Genomic DNA, 16,666 nt, shown 5'->3' on the forward strand with positions numbered 1-16,666 from the left:
AAGCCTCCTTAACAGGTCAGGTTTTCAAGATATCCCTGCTTCAGCACAGTTGGCTCAATCAGTCCCTGTTTCAGCACAGGTGACTCAATCAGAGGCTCAGTCGAAGTCTTCGTGCTGAAACAGGGACTGATTGATCCAACTGTGCTGAAGCAGGGATATCCTGAAAACCTGACCTGTTGGGGGGGGGGGTGGGAGCTTGAGGACTGGAGTTGAGCCCCTCTGGGTGAGAACATAGGCGCACACAAGTGCAATTTAAAATGACATTTCCTTGCTCCAATTTTGCAGCCCAAAATTTATTTTTTTTGCAATGCTTAGTAAATAGACGCATAAGAATCCCTACCTACAGTATTTATGATTGGGATTATATACTGTAATGTTTCAGAATTGCTTTAAGTAGGTTGTGGTAACTAGAACAATATGTTCTCTTCCTGCAGAAGTGTTAATGCTCTGCAAGTCTCAGGACGGTTAGTCCACTGTATACAGCCTCTCCCAGGCAGTTCCATGTACCCTTCTTTTTCCACAGCAAAGTCGCGTGCAATTGTAATGCTGGAAACAACACATGATTATTGGTGGATATATTAAGAAGTGTCTCATCTGCTGAGCAATAAAGTATATAAAGATTCTTTATGAATCTTTCTCCTAGCATGAGGCAAGAATAGCAAATACATAGAATTATGTGTGATCTAACTTATAAATGAATAAGATCCACAACATTGCATTTTTTTCTGAAAAACATCACACGCGTGTAAGATGGTAAAGATGTGGAAAGCCGTCCGCACCAGGGCCAAAAGGTTGACTCTTGGACTTTTGCAATATTAAAACATTTGTTTTTGCTAAGGCCACTGGAATGCCGTCTTCTTTCTTCCCAGAAAGCTGTAACATGGCAGCTAACAGGATGCAGATTGCAGAACCGGATCTTTAGGCCTCTGTAGTACAGTAGGGGTTGTTACTTCCTGTGTGTTGAGTTAAAATGTATAGCCTACCCAAGGTACACTGTTACAGGAGGCCCAAAACCCAGTTTTTATTTTCAAACATTACTTATGTTATTCGATATTATTACTTTTGGTCTTCCTAAGTAATCTATAACAAGTTAGAAAACGATAGTCATTCAAAGGAGATCTCACCATCGTTAAACAGCATGATGTATTTCATTTAGCTGCAGGTGTCAACATGGATAAAGAAGTTGACAATGTACCCGCCTCCAGTTTCAGTGCAAACAACATGGCAGCGTGTAGCTTTGTAAGCTTCTCTGCTGCTGCTTAATCACAAAAACAGTGTGGTGAGCACAGTCTGTGGTTGCCAATCTGGCTCTGTGAAATATTCTTACTATGTTCTTTAAATATTTACAACAGTACCATATTTTAAATAATTTTTTATGTGAGAACTGCTCTATGTAACAACTAAAATAACAATTGTACTGTATTTTGCATTAAATACCCCCAAGACAGATGGAATAAATTCAAAAGGGATTTGAGTGACTTTATTGTTAAACATCTCTGCATTTCTATCTGTAATGACATGTTTTATTTACTGTCACCACCTGACTCGATGACACAGGACAGACTTAGGCAGTCCTGGTATTGCAGTTCTCTTTACATAGCTCAGCACACGTTTGTAGTGCAGGGCTGGTAACGTTCTGTATGTCTCTAGGAATCAGGATAATGCACATGACTAGTCGGGTGATGTTTTAATGCTTTCGCTACCAGGGGGGCCAGCAGCTCATTGCCTTGCAATACATTGCTAGCCTCTCTGCCAACGAAGGCTTTTCATTTTATTATGGCAATGGCGTTTTGATTGAGTGGTGATCCAGACCCAAGTAACTTGATGTTGAACGTGACGTGTGCTCGGGACAAATAAACTCTTCAGTGCTACAGGGGCCTTGACATATGTGTTGCTGAAAGCACTGAGGCCATTACTGTTTGTCTTTTTTAGGACTTTTCAGTTACTAAAGTATGGTCGGATCTTCATGCTAATCTTCTTCATTGAATACCATGAACCTTTCCAGTTCATCCATACAAGGCCATCATCTGTGCCATGTTTTGCCATATTCCACATGTAATGCCCATTGTAGTAGTATCTGCCATTAGGGTTGGCTGCATGGCACCGATTGTACCACCAACCACCCCCATCTTCTTTGGAGCACTGTTTGTTTGGATCTGCATGTAACCTGAAGGCAGAGCAGAAATTAGAATAAATCAATCACCTAAAATAAACTGAGTAAGACTTTTAATCAGCATTAAAAAAAAAAAATGTTAATTGCCGTTTGACCGACTTTACTTTTGTTTTATTAAGAGCATGCCCACGTGTAACTATAAATTAGCTGTAAATTACAGCTTTGTTATACTTATGTATAATTAATATTAATTATAATAATTATAATAATTAATGAACAGAAAGATTAAAAGTGAGAGTAAAAACAATACACAGAAATATCTTAAGGGTTCATGAAAGTCTACCTGGCTATAACGTACCATTCTTGATGAGTACAGCCCTACAGAATATTTACAGCATGTATTTCTTTACTCCCTTGCTGACAACCTTTATATTATTACAAGTAAGGCTGCAAGCAAAATCATCAAACACATAGCAAGACCTGTAAGTATGTATGTATAATGGATCCATCTTACTAACCCCTCTCTTTGATAGGCGTTATCTATGATATATATGGAATCTTTTTTTATTATTATTTTTATTATTATTATTTCTACATACAATTTGACTAGGAACATTAAAATATATTATAGCGATTTAGTATGCAGAGGAGCATACGTGTTTAAATATTTTGGTAAACCCTTATACTTTGTCTTTAGAAAAAACTAATATATATATATATATATATATATATATATATATATATATATATATATATATATATATATATATATATATATATATACATATATACATATACAGGCATACCCCGCATTAACGTACGCAATGGGACCGGAGCATGTATGTAAAGCGAAAATGTACTTAAAGTGAAGCACTACCTTTTTCCCACTTATCGATGCATGTACTGTACGGCAATCGTTATATACGTGCATAACTGATGTAAATAACGCATCTGTAACAGGCTCTATAGTCTCCCCGCTTGCGCACAGCTTCGGTACAGGTAGGGAGCCGGTATTGCTGTTCAGGACATGATGACAGGCGCATGCGTGAGCTGCCGTTTGCCTATTGGGCGATATGTACTTACTCGCGAGTGTACTTAAAGTGAGTGTACTTAAAGCGGGGTATGCCTGTATACATATACACATATACTAAAGGTATTTTTGCACCATGTCTACAGTTTTCATGTTTCAATTAAGCCTTGCCAATGGCAATCTCTACATATCAGTAAACCTGAATAATGTTAGGTGTATCAGTGGATTTTTAAAAATTAAACGTTTAAATATACTTCTAAATGGATCAATTCTTCTCTCTTTTAGAGACTGTTTAGCCGCTCATGACCTCTTCAATCAAGATGAAGAGAAAGTTAGTGTAAGATCCATACATACCAGCCATCGTTGTCTCTGTCAAATGTACTGAAGAACATGCCATTGTGTATCGTCATGGTTCTGTTTTCGCCTTGCAGCTGTGTAGCACCATCCATTAAAGCATTGCCAGCTGTGCCCTTGTACCCGCTGACAGATAACTGGTACTTATTTGCCTCATTTTGCACAGTGAAACCAGTATACTGAGCGGTCACTTTGTTGTTTTCCCAGTCTTCCATTTCAATTAAAACTTCAGTAGGTCCCAGGTTAGTAAGCTTGCTAATTTTCTCATTACCAAGCCAAAATTCACCTGCAAATTTCAGTTTTACATCACTTTTTAGTAATTTTTACAAATGGGACCACGGTGGACATATTTTTTCAAGTATAGTTATTTCTGATTTGTTTCTGTTTCAAAAACGCGTTTGTTTGAGCCAGGTAGTCTGTCTCACTTAACTACATAGTTACATAGTGCTATGTACATTAATGGCGCTATATAAATAAAGACATACATACATACATAGTAGATGAGGTTGAAAAAAGACATACGTCCATTAAGTTCAACCTATGCTAAATTTAGACGACGGATACTTTATCCTATATTTGTATTTACAGTATATTGATTCAGAGGAAGGCAAACAAAAAACCCCAGTGAAATATCCAATGTTATCTCATAAGGGGAAAAATAAATGCCTTTCTAATTCCAAATATTAGTAACCAGATTTCTCCCTGGATCAACATCCTTCCCATATTTATTAGGTATAACCCTGTATACCTTTCCCTTCTAAAAAGATATTCAACCTTTACTACACAAAGTAGATACATTTCTAAAGCCTTTCATGCTGGAAAGCCAGCAGTGATTGTCTCAGCAATGTGTTGAAGGCCTCGTCAGTGGGTAAAAGTATTTCCTGCATCTATATTATTTAAACTGTTTAACAACTTTTCCCACACTGAACTGAAAACGTCCTGCAGGCACCTCGGACGTTAAAGTTGACTGAAACCTTAAGGTGGCTATTTTGCATTCGTTTGCGAGGAGTTATCACTTTAAAAAATCCGAGCATACAAATTATGATACAACACTGCTGTAGAAGAACCAGACATACAAGAAAAAATGAGGAAAAGGGGATCTGAAAATCTATAGAGTCATTTAGAAGGGTCATCAACAGCAGCAGCTGTACCGTATGCAATGAGACAAGTGGTACAACTCCCAAGGCTTTGTAAGCAAGTGAATAGGCCAATTGGTGGTTACCGGCACTGCGAGGGGTGGCAAAGCACCACTTAGTAAATATTAGCAAAAGTGCAGTGATTTAATCGTCATAAGGAGATGCTGTGATTCCAATACAGATCAACTACATTCCCGACTGTGATGTTATCAACAGGCTGCTATATTATACTTCTATATTGTATCATTGTTCTTGTTTTGCCTAAAAATGTTTTGTCAAAGCAGCTATAAAAATATTTTAAATGTGTATATACTGTGTGTGTGAATATGTATGTATATATAGCAACTGTAAATATTACTGTATGTTCATTTGCATGTCTTAGACAGGTCTGCAACCCTGTCTTTCCCCATTGTCACCCAGCATACAGCGCTTCCACTGCAGCAAGGGATTCTGGGAAATGACATGCAAATGAGCACTCAGTGCCACCTTTTGTCTCAAGCTTGTATTACACAAACCAATCCTCAAGCCAATGCATGCTGTTTTAAACACAGCTTTTAAACAGAGGCTGGGATGAGATGCAAAGCCGTTAGACCAACTCACATACATGTTTCAACCTTGATGGGTATCATCAGTGTGAGGCTGGTCTTAATGGCAAGCAGGTTTGAGACTAGACTAGGTAATCACCACTGTCATTAAGGTTATGGTGGGTAAAAAAAAGTGACAAAAACCCTCCACAGTAAAGCATAAAGCAACTGTAAATATTACTGTATGTTCATTTGCATGTCTTAGACAGGTCTGCAACCCTGTCTTTCCCCATTGTCACCCAGCATACAGCGCTTCCACTGCAGCAAGGGATTCTGGGAAATGACATGCAAATGAGCACTCAGTGCCACCTTTTGTCTCAAGCTCGTATTACACAAGCCAATCCTCAAGCCAATGCATGCTGTTTTAAACACAGCTTTTAAACAGAGGCTGAGATGAGATGCAAAGCCATTAGACCTATTCACATACATGTTTCAACCTTGATGGGTATCATCAGTGTGAGGCTGGTCTTAATGGCAAGCAGGTTTGAGACTAGACTAGGTAATCACCACTGTCATTAAGGTTATGGTGGGTAAAAAAAGTGACAAAAACCCTCCACAGTAAAGCATAAAGCAACTGTAAATATAACTGTATGCTCATCTGCATGTCTTAGGCATGCATGTTATATTTTATAGATGAGCATACAGTTATATTTGCATATTTGCTTTCCTGTGGAGGGTTTTTGTCACTTTTTTTACTCACCATAACTTAACTCAATATCATGGTTTATATATATATATATATACCAGTATATATTCATTTTTTTCATATGGTGTCTCAGTTTTACCTGGCATGTCACAGAAACCTTTTCCTCCATCACGAGCAATATTTCCAAATCCGGATTTGTATCCATCCCATGTCCTTCCAAAGCCAACACTGCCATCTTGTCTGTTCTGAATTACCGTCCATCCTGAGAAATGTGTTATTTATTAGATGCTTTGGTTATTACACACTACGTGATCTTATACTCTGTGAGACATTTTAGGGCCAGATTTTGTAATCCCTTTTTAATACATAAAATATACCGATAGGACTTGGGTTATTATCCTGCTAGTGTATTATGATGGCGATATTCTGCGTTATCACTGCCATTGAATCCTATGGAAACTCTATAATATTTAACATTATAATGTAATATTCTATGTTATCAGTAGGTACAGTAAAGGTGTCTATATCTGTACAATTACCCAAATTAAATGTTTCAAGGGAGATTTAAGCAGGGACAATGTGCAGCCAATACATGCATAGTAATATCTAATGAAGTACAGCCCAGCAATATATTGCATGGTTTAGAAGCTTTTCTAATATTCAAAATACTAAATTGCTGTGCTGAGTTTTGCTTCTCTTGCTGCTACTACCAGAAAGCATTATTATTCTATACCAGTTTAGTCTTTCACTGGCTAATTATGAGCATGGCTCACTATCCTCAAACTGTATATATAAACAGATATCCTTATTCCTGAGACAGGAAAGTCTACAAGACTATGGGGCTTATTCAATAAAATCCGAAGCGGGCGTTCAGGCTGTTTTCAGCCAAAAAAAACGATTGACGTCAACAAGGGTTTTCAGATGAAAATGGCCTTTGTTAAATGAAATGTGTGTTTTTGGTCCTAACATATGCTCACCGCCATCTTGCGTGGTCATGTCACAATAAGCTTTGTATGGTTTGAAGAATGGATCAGGCTGAATAAGGTACATCTCTGAGGAGTCTCCTCCTTTCCTGTAGATTTCTTCACATTCTGCAGTAATAAATAGGGATACAATGAAGAGCAGAGAAAGACAAAGAACCTAATATGATGCCTGAGGTTCCTATATCAGGTTGACAATCCAAAATAATTGAAATAAGAAAATAATTTGGTTATTTTGCCAACAGAATTTAAAGAGTAGTAGTCGCCATAGGTTAAAACAGCCAAGTGTGATCTGCATAGCATGACAAAGCCAACTGGGACACTTATGTGAAGGTAGCTGTTCTAATATTGATTTGGTCCAGATATTTCAATGGATAGATAAAGAGATAGGGCACAAAATTCTCCCTTTCAGTTTTGTTCCATGACACACAAGCGGCTATGTATCAAAGTCTCTCAGCTACAAACGGGCAAAACTGCAGCAAACAATTCCCTGTACATATCAAAGCAACATTCTAGGGGACCTTTTTCTTTGATAAATCTGGTACATTGAAGTTGCTCCAGGAGCCTCTGATCATGCATGTGACTGTGATCTTACTTATGGAGCACTGACAAAACCTCAAATGATATATCAGAGGATCCATCAGTAGGGCTTTTGTTGTAGCTACTGTAACTGTCCCATCTATGTTCTGACTCGTGATCAGATTATTGCAAATGCTAAGGCTGTGCTGGTCCTGCTCTACTCCCTAACATGAATTAGCTGCATCGAGCAAGTCATCCATCTGGATGCTCTCCGGTACGTATGACTACAGTGAAACTGAAAAAAAAAGTTATTTTGTGGGTGCCCGTCTACATCTAAGCATATGTAATTTTTTGCAAATTGTTGAAAACGGGTGGGTACAAGCACAAGCACTATTCTTTCTAATCTTAGAAGCTGAACTTTGAAGAGGTGGAGGCTGTCAAATTTAGAAAGGGTTTATCAAAGTCTTCCAAGTGCATGGCTAAGCCATTAATGATGGGAAAATACAAAATTAATTACAAAATGGAAAAAATAAAGCCATCATGTTCTATGAGACACATTTATCTAGTATTTGCTTTGCTAAATGCTTTCAAGGTGTCTTAAAATTAGTGAGTTCAGTTAGCTCACCATGAACAATGGGCTAGCCATTTTGATATGTAATTGCCCTAAATTCATATACTCGGACTAAGAAAACACAGTAGCATTCTGTAGTTCTTAGCTTGGCATAAGTTGATACCTTTGCCAGACACAACTGGAAAGTTACACGATGCAACACATGGAGCGCGACAGTTTTCCTGCTGGCTGGAAATTGCCGTTTCCAGGGTCTGGATCTTTGTTCGAAGGGTTTCTAGCACTTGGCGAAGGACGCGGATACTGGATGGGATGTTCTTGTCCACATTTTCCTTTATAAAAACATACTGCTGCTCCAGGTCTGAACTGTACTCCTTCACTATCTCCTGGTTGTCTAGAAAGGGAAAGTCACAGGTTTTCACACATGCACTTTATTTCTTTGTGGTGCTTTTTGGGGTCCAATGGTAGTTCATTTATAGTCATTAAATCCTATATACACTAGATGGTGCTATTTAACAAGAGAGCTTTTAAATGAGCTGGAAGGTGTCTCGAGAACACCTCTTACTAAACATGGGACAATACTCTTGTGTAGATAAAAATAGAGAGCATAACACCAAAATAATCTAACATTAATAATTATAAAATAGTTGTAAGAGAGGCTATCCTTAAAATAATAGTCACATACTATAGAATAATATAGATACAATTGTTATTAATGCATCATGTTGCCAGGTTTTCAATTTTTTACAAGAATGTTGCATTATTCCATTAAAGACGCAAATGTCTAAAACTTTCTCAGCTGCAAAAATGGTGAAGAAATTAGCACTAGATTTGTTATGTGAAAAAACTTACAAAAATCACTGTTTATATATATATATATATATATATATATATATATATATATATATATATATAGTGCAGAATAAATGAATTCTTCAGTATTAGGTGATACCTTTTTTATTGGACTAACAATTTATGTCATAGGACAAGCTTTCGAGAGTTATCCTCTCTTCAGGTCAAGCTGAAGAAGAGAGGATAACTCTCAAAAGCTTGTCCTATGACATAAATTGTTAGTCCAATAAAAAAGGTATCACCTAATACTGAAGAATTCATTTATTCTGCACTATCGCAACTGGACTAACACGGCTATTTTCTGCTATATATATATATATATATATATATATATATATATATATATACACAGTGTTCGACAAACCTATACATTTGCACGCCCCCGTGGCGAGCTCCTATTGGCCTAAGCAGCACACGTGTGGTACTAGGTGGCGAATAGATTTTTTTGTTCGGCGAGTAGATTTTTTGGTGATTTGTCGACCACTATATATATATATATATACATACACACACACAGTCTGTAAGGATCCCCCTGGGGACCGAAACGTCGGGCCTATGTGTGCATTTTGGACCCAATAAACCCCTTTTTGTTATTATCAACAATTATTATAATTATATTGCTTTATGGGTATATTGGATCTCTAGGGATCCTTACAGACTGTAACTATTAACTCTTTACCGTGCACCACACCTGCCGAGGCCTTTTTTTCATTGGCTAATTTTAAAGCAACTGTCGTCCCCGAAATGTTCCCATTCATCACACATAAAATATTTTCAATTTGTAGTTTTTTTCTTTTTTCTTTTTTAGGGTCAAATATTCCTTTTTTTTAAATCTAACTTAGAGCTAAATCACACTTTCCAGCCTACACTAAATGTAATTTTAAAATGATACTGAAATTGCTTACTGCAGTATATTATGTATGCAACTTGCTCTGACTCCAAAGGACATTACATTATACAGCTCATGGCTTTCTATGAATGCTGCTTTGATAAACAAATCCCACGTTAAATACTCGTAAAAGTATCTGCATTAAGTTGAAGCTTAGCCTCTGTGTTTTATCAATCTGTCTATGTAATACATGTATGTGTTACTGCTGCTGCTGCTGCTGCTGCTGCTATTACAATCTATATTAGACTCCTGCCACCTGCACTGGGAATTAACATTACTCACATACAGTGAAATATATATTTGCATTACATATTGGTAATACAGATTTGTATGCGGTAAGGACAAAGAAAGAGCTACATTTTACTGTATGTGAGTATTGTTAAACCACAGTGCAGATGGCAGGAGTCTACCTCGTAATGTTATAGCAGCCGCAGCACATAAATGTGTTACATAGACAGATTGTTAAACAAAAGTGATTATAAATGTGTTCATGTTGCTGCTGCTACAGCTGCTGTTATATTTTATATTAAATGAGTATATTCAGCAAAGTAACAATACAAGCACACAGTGTACCATATACCTGTTCTTTGTCTCTGCCTCTCTTTCACCGTCCTGTCCAGCATAGATGCATACTTGTATATATTGGTTGATGAGTGCGACAGTTTCTCGACCTTGCCACGCAGGTCGTTAACAGCAGCTCTCACAGTCCTTTCTTGTTTCACCAGCGTTGTACGCAGCTCACAACCGGTGGGACACAATACTCCCTGCGAGAAAAAAAATTATATTTCCATTATAGATACAGTAACATAATAACAGGCGACTAATACATGGTACTGAAGATACTACTTGATGGTTCCACAACAAAGTATGCCAACGTAAGAAATGTAATGCAGAGGTAGTTTATGAATATCACTTTTTTTTTTGGTGAAGGACTAAATCACATCAACTCTTCTCAGACTATTGAGAAGCTATGCCCTTTACTGCCAGAAGGGGGCTTAAAACAGCCCCAGGCAGCAAAGGGTTAAACACGGCTGGTAGGATACATCAATAATAAGCGATCACGAAAAAAGAATCTAAATTATAAAACGCACGTACTTACCAGCTCTTCATAAGCGTGTTTGCAGCCTCCTTCATCAGGATAGACGGTGCCTTCTTTCTTCTGGGCTCTGGTTGGAGGCTTGGTGGGACGTGCGCTATAACCACCCCCGCTAACTGGCGGGGGAACAGGTCTCCTGGTGGGAATAGGCTCTTGGCTTCTAGACACTGGCCTATGTCCACGAGCATCTACAGAGCCTGTAGCATCCTTAGAATAATAGAAAAACTCTGAATCAGTTTTATTGTTAGAAGAATATTAATAACAGTACTAAGAGGTCAAAACCAATGCAGTGAGTTCATTGAAAGAACGATATACAATACAATTTGGCACCTACATAAATGTACAAAGGAAATTAGGTTACTGCAATGCACTACCCAGCAAGGAAAAGCAGCAACACAATAATTGTACCATTAACATGACTAATAAATGAATGTGCCATGTCCTGTAAATCATGTAAACGTCTCAGAATGAATTCACTTTAATGTCAAACAGGTAGAAATGCAACTTGTAGTTTGTTGTTACAGTAACAAAACATAATATAATTATTGATTGGGGGCTCACACTTTAACTTGTACGATTGTTCTGGCTTATCAATTAGATTGACTGCCATTTGAAAGATGTAGGTGATATTTTCTAAGCAGTGCTACTCTGTAAAACCCACCTGGCATGTATCATTGGGCTGTAAGGTGTCTTCTAGCCAGACGCTGTCTCGTGGAATAGCACTACTTAGTGAATGTGGCCTTTATTTTTTAGATTCTTCATCTCTTCTCAAATATGATGTGGTTTCTTTTTCTACTTGCACTATATCTGCATTAATAGGAGGTCAATCCTTGCATAATTTATCATGAAATAAATTGGTCTGAATACCAACATTATAATAACATCATTTACACATAACGGATGCATTTCAACTACTCCTGCTGTCCCTGATTTGTAATGCCTATGAATGTCTCAAATCTAATGGTTGTTAAGCTGTGTGACTGGTGATCCCAAGGTTCCAATACTACAAGACCCCTTTGCTTGACCCTTCTGACCCCAAGAGCCTGACAGTAACATTTGAACACGTTTATTATCTCTTCTCTAGCTGCACAACCTATTAGATCTGTGCTGATGACCTATTCAGAGCGTGCCATACTTTGCTTACAGCGATGACTATGTTGGGTGTACCACATGTTACCGGGTTAAAGCAGAAGGACTAATCTTACAGTAATATTGTAAATGCTTACCTTGTTATCTGTTACTTCATCCTGTAAAATACAGAAGAACAATTAAATTAAATGCCAAATGTACGTTCCTCTATCTATACTCTATCACTTACGGAGTTTTGTTTCATGAACAAAATGACATTTTCAGATTATCCAGATTATTAAAAGGGAGAAGCCCGTGCGCCTTATGTTTGTAATCATTTTTAAAAAATCCTTAAAATATATCACATAATTAGAATACTGTTAGGATTATGTTATTACCCCATCATCCTCATCATAATCGGATTTGCACCACACTGTGGAGGCGCACAGGACAAAGAGCAAAAACAGCCTCATAGTTCTGTTCGGCTTCAACTTCCAAGTGGCCATTCCATGCACTAGTCTTAGAAAGGGAGCGCACCGGCTTATATACTGTCGGAAACAACGGCTGCTCCTCCTTGTTCTCCCCAATAGGGTGAGTGTTACAGAACACTCCGTGTCATGTTAATCAGTCATCTATTATGGTACTTTTTTTGGTTTACCGGAAAGATCAACCTCTCAGTTGTAGGCGGCTTTACAAACTCATTGGATCTATACTTAAGGGGTTAAAGAAAAGAATATGTTCTGATTCCGGTTAACAACAACAACAACAGAAATATCTGTGACAGTTTGGTGAATGCAGTTCTTTTTTAATGTTTTAATAATTAAGAAAACCACTGGGAGTGCTACAGTGTGTGTATTCTGCCAAGGAAAGTCAATCTATTCTTCATTTTTCTCTTGATAACTATCAGCTTATATATTATATGTAATATTTCTTATATTTAAAAGGTGTAAAGGGCAATGGGCCAACATTAAATTAAAAAAATGACCAATTCAGTTAGAAAAATATGTGCTACAATTATGAAAAATCACTGAAACAAGACATATTTCAACATGAAATAAAATGCAACAATGCAAAAAAAAAATGTATTTCAAGCGAAAAGGAAATCTATTTCCATCTCTTTGCATTCGTTTTGCTCTGTGCGGTTCTCCTTTGCAAAAAAAAGAGTGAGACATGGTGAGATGAAATGAAAGCTGCATCTGATTTTATGTTGTCCTAAGGCCGCGCTTATAGTTGCGACTGCGACGGTGCGTGGCGCCAAAACACATACCTTGTTGTGCATCATGCTGCTGATAGTGAATGCGCTGCGACCAGGCGGAGGAACAACCAATGAATTTGAAATTTGAATATGAATTTGAGTCAAATGAATTTGACTCTCCATGCGGTCGCCGCGTGATGTCAGCGGGACGTGAAGCGGTTCAGCCAATAATGGCAAACCGCACGCATTACGTCACGGGCCACGCCCCCTGTCGCCTGCATAGAGTGCAGGATTTGCGCGCACGGGCAGAGCGAATAACGTCACGTGGGTAAGCGCTCGCGCACTGCAGTGCACACTATAAGCGCCGCCTAACCCAGACAGGTATTTTCACAGATACATTTTGTGCCAATTAGAAAGATTTATCTAGGTATGCAAGGAAAACGATTTTATTTTGTAAAGTAGAACCTATCGTACCTTTAAACTATGAAACTACTGAGAGATTACTACATATATATACAGTATATATAATGTCATTTGTATTGTACTATTCATGTTTACATAACTTTCATTGCTAGAGGAAATTAGTATATGTATTGGAAGCTTCAGTGGTGCCGAATCTGTGCCCTTTTGAATGAGTCTCAGTTGATAAGGGAGACATGGATCACAATAGTGTCATAAATGGTCTCAATGAAAGTCTAACATTGACAGTAATTAGTTTAATATTTGACTTTTCCCATTTTCAAGTGAAATTCTCTCTGATTGAACAGTCTGGTGAATCAGAGGAGCCTATTAACCCTTTACTTCCCACCACAGCTTTGGGTCTGGCACTCCAGGGGCCCCATGATACAGTGGCTATGTTTACTTGCACACAAAAAGTTAACAAAAGCTAATCATTTGATATGGAAAGTTTGCAAAGTAGCAGCAGATCTTCAAAAGTAAGATCTTAGGCTAAGGCCCCGCTGCACGCGCCCGCACGGCCGGCCTTGCTTGCCGGCGGCGCATGCAATTCACTGCACCGCGATCTGCGGTCTACAGTGAAATTTTTCCGGCACGGGGGGGGCGTGGCCAAAACGGGTGGGGGGGCGAGGCCATGATGTGAGGGGCCGGGACCATCACACATGCAGACAGCCCCTCAGCCCCCCTCAGCGGCACTCAGCCAACCTCATCCCCCTTCACCGGCACTCAGCCCGTCAGCCCCCCTCATCCCCCCTCAGCGGCACTCAGCCCGTCAGCCCCCCTCAGCAGCACTCAGCCCATCAGCCCCCCTCATCCCCCCTCACCGGCACTCAGCCCGTCAGAGGCACTCATCCCCCCTCCCCTCACTCAGCCCGTCTGCCCCCCTCATCGGCACTCAGCCCGTCAGCCCTCCTCACCGGCAGTCAGCCCCTCAGAGGCACTCAGGCACACTCAGGCACACACGCACACAGGCACACACAGACACTCAGGCACACACGCACACAGGCACACACAGGCACTCAGGCACACACACACAAATACGCACACAGGGGGGATCGGAGCAGAGGAGGGAACCGGAACGTGGGGGGGGGGGTGAATCGGAACGGGGGAATCGGAGCAGGGGGGTGAATCGGAAGTGGGGGGTGAATCGGAACGGGGGAATCGGAGCAGGGGGGTGAATCGGAAGTGGGGGGTGAATCGGAACGGGGGAATCGGAGCAGGGGGGGAATCTGATTTGTTGCTGGGATCTAATCTGTGATTGGTTCCCTTGCATGCCACGTGACGCGGCACACGCCGAAACCACAAGCTCCTTGTAGCTCCGGCTGGCTGACGCGTCACAGCACACAGTCAGCCACGCCGGAAGGAGCCAGTGGGGACCTCCAGAATAGAGGCAAGCAGCTGGTGGCCCGCGGGCGCGCGCCGCCGGCCGCAGCGGTACCAAGGCCTTAGGGTCTTAAAGGTGGATATAGTGGGTGCTAGTCGGGTATTGAGGGGAAGGGCATTTCAGAGGTGTGGGGCAATCCGTGAGAGGGGTTTAAGCCGGGAGAGGGCTTTAGATACAGCTTAAGTCAGATGTGCTGTAATATCTATGTATACACCGGGAATGAGTCATTTCCGACATCCCTGCACAGGAACATTCTTCTTTGTGTAACACACAAACCTCCGTCACTGACACGTTTAAAGCCAGGCCGGGAACCCATGGCAGATCCTGTTCTGTTTTCTGTGTCTGTACATGTTATCTGACCCTCCTACATCTAACCTGAACAAGCAGCAACCATACACACACACACACACTTGTGGGAAATGGCCCACGCTCATGTATTTAACGACCCTGATTTGTTAATAAATAAACACAATGACCTCACATTGCCGAGCTTGTTAATTCTTTTTTTTTTTACCAACAATTTGGTGATTTTGATTAATCTTTTGTCTCCAGCGCAAGTAGTTAAAAGAAGGTGCAGACTGTGACTATGGAGAACGTACAAGTTAAGGATTCAACTGGTATTTTCCAAGAGGTTGCACTATGGGTCATATTTACTAAGCCATGCTTCTCCATAAGAGACATCCTTGCACGATTTATTGTCCATTCAAGTGAATAGGGGTTTTCTGGCACAGATGATGGGGCTTGAATGGGTCAGCAATGTGTCTTCCAGTAATGAAGGTGGGTTATGGAGTAGCAGTGGCCCTTCACCCTTCACCCTACACCCTTACCTTCAAGATTTACTGTACTACCTGATTGAAGTATAATCACGATGGACTATTGTAGTACGTCGCATTTTCGACTTTAATTCCTAAATAATAAACTGTTCTATAGAACTATGTAACACTTCTCTGGTCATTAGTTATAAAATGTGGCATATCGTCCAGCACATGAGCTACATATATAAATACATATATTATGATTACTAATCAAGAAGACGATTTTAGGAGCTGTTAGTGTAAACATAAGTTCAATTGTAGATGATACTACTGTATGTGTACTTGGACTAATAGAATATATATTTGTTTGGTTTTAAAACACCAATAGCAAAAAGTTACTATATACGAGTGAGGTGTGGCAGTATCTATATATATATATATATGTGTGTGTGTGTGTGTGTGTGTGTTTTTCTTGGCAGCATTTGAAATTAGTATTTTAAAAGTCTATGTTTAAATCAGCCACACAGTAGGCAGACAAAGTACTCATCACACAACCTAATGCACGTTGTATTGTAGTTTTCTTTGAATACAACTAGCACCGTAAGTAACGTATCTGACCAGAAAGGATGTACTGTTGCCCATCACTTCACTGAGCCTTTTTTTAAATTTATTTACAATTAAATATACATTTTTAAAATCCACCAGCGAATTGTATGAAATAGTGGTTTTGGATTAATCCCCACAGATTGAAATTGACGGATTTTACACCGTGGGGCGGATTGTGGAGGAAAAGCTCGAGAAATTCAGCAAAACAGATTTTGACTGTTTTTCACCACAAGTATTACTAAGAACAGAAGCCCAGTTCTCGTGTAGGAGATACATTTTCCATTTGTTACATTCAATGTTTTCTGCAGCAGTTGCAGTATTTGCTCTGTTAGTTGGACCACAGGGGCAATGCACTTTTGCCAGCCCATGGTCATTTGAAGGACAGATGTTGGAACACAGATAATTTTGTTCTTGCTCTGCAATAATTGTGACGCG

The 16,666-nt window shown here is 39.6% G+C and overlaps 1 protein-coding gene across 1 annotated transcript; it reads right to left on the reverse strand.

The window, feature by feature from the left end:
• Positions 1–1,465: 1,465 nt before the first annotated feature.
• FGB (fibrinogen beta chain) lies at positions 1,466–12,369 on the reverse strand. The gene is made up of 9 exons (XM_075613019.1): positions 12,234–12,369; positions 11,994–12,014; positions 10,771–10,974; positions 10,252–10,435; positions 8,097–8,324; positions 6,841–6,954; positions 6,003–6,125; positions 3,498–3,783; positions 1,466–2,167 (listed from the first exon to the last, which is right to left on the reverse strand). Exons 1-9 carry the CDS (start codon positions 12,339–12,341, stop codon positions 1,939–1,941), a joined length of 1,497 nt encoding a protein of 498 aa, XP_075469134.1. The 5' UTR covers positions 12,342–12,369; the 3' UTR covers positions 1,466–1,938.
• Between the last annotated feature and the right edge of the window lie 4,297 nt (positions 12,370–16,666).

The sequence above is a fragment of the Ascaphus truei genome, chromosome 1 (assembly GCF_040206685.1).
Source record: "Ascaphus truei isolate aAscTru1 chromosome 1, aAscTru1.hap1, whole genome shotgun sequence".
Classification (NCBI taxonomy): domain Eukaryota; kingdom Metazoa; phylum Chordata; class Amphibia; order Anura; family Ascaphidae; genus Ascaphus; species Ascaphus truei.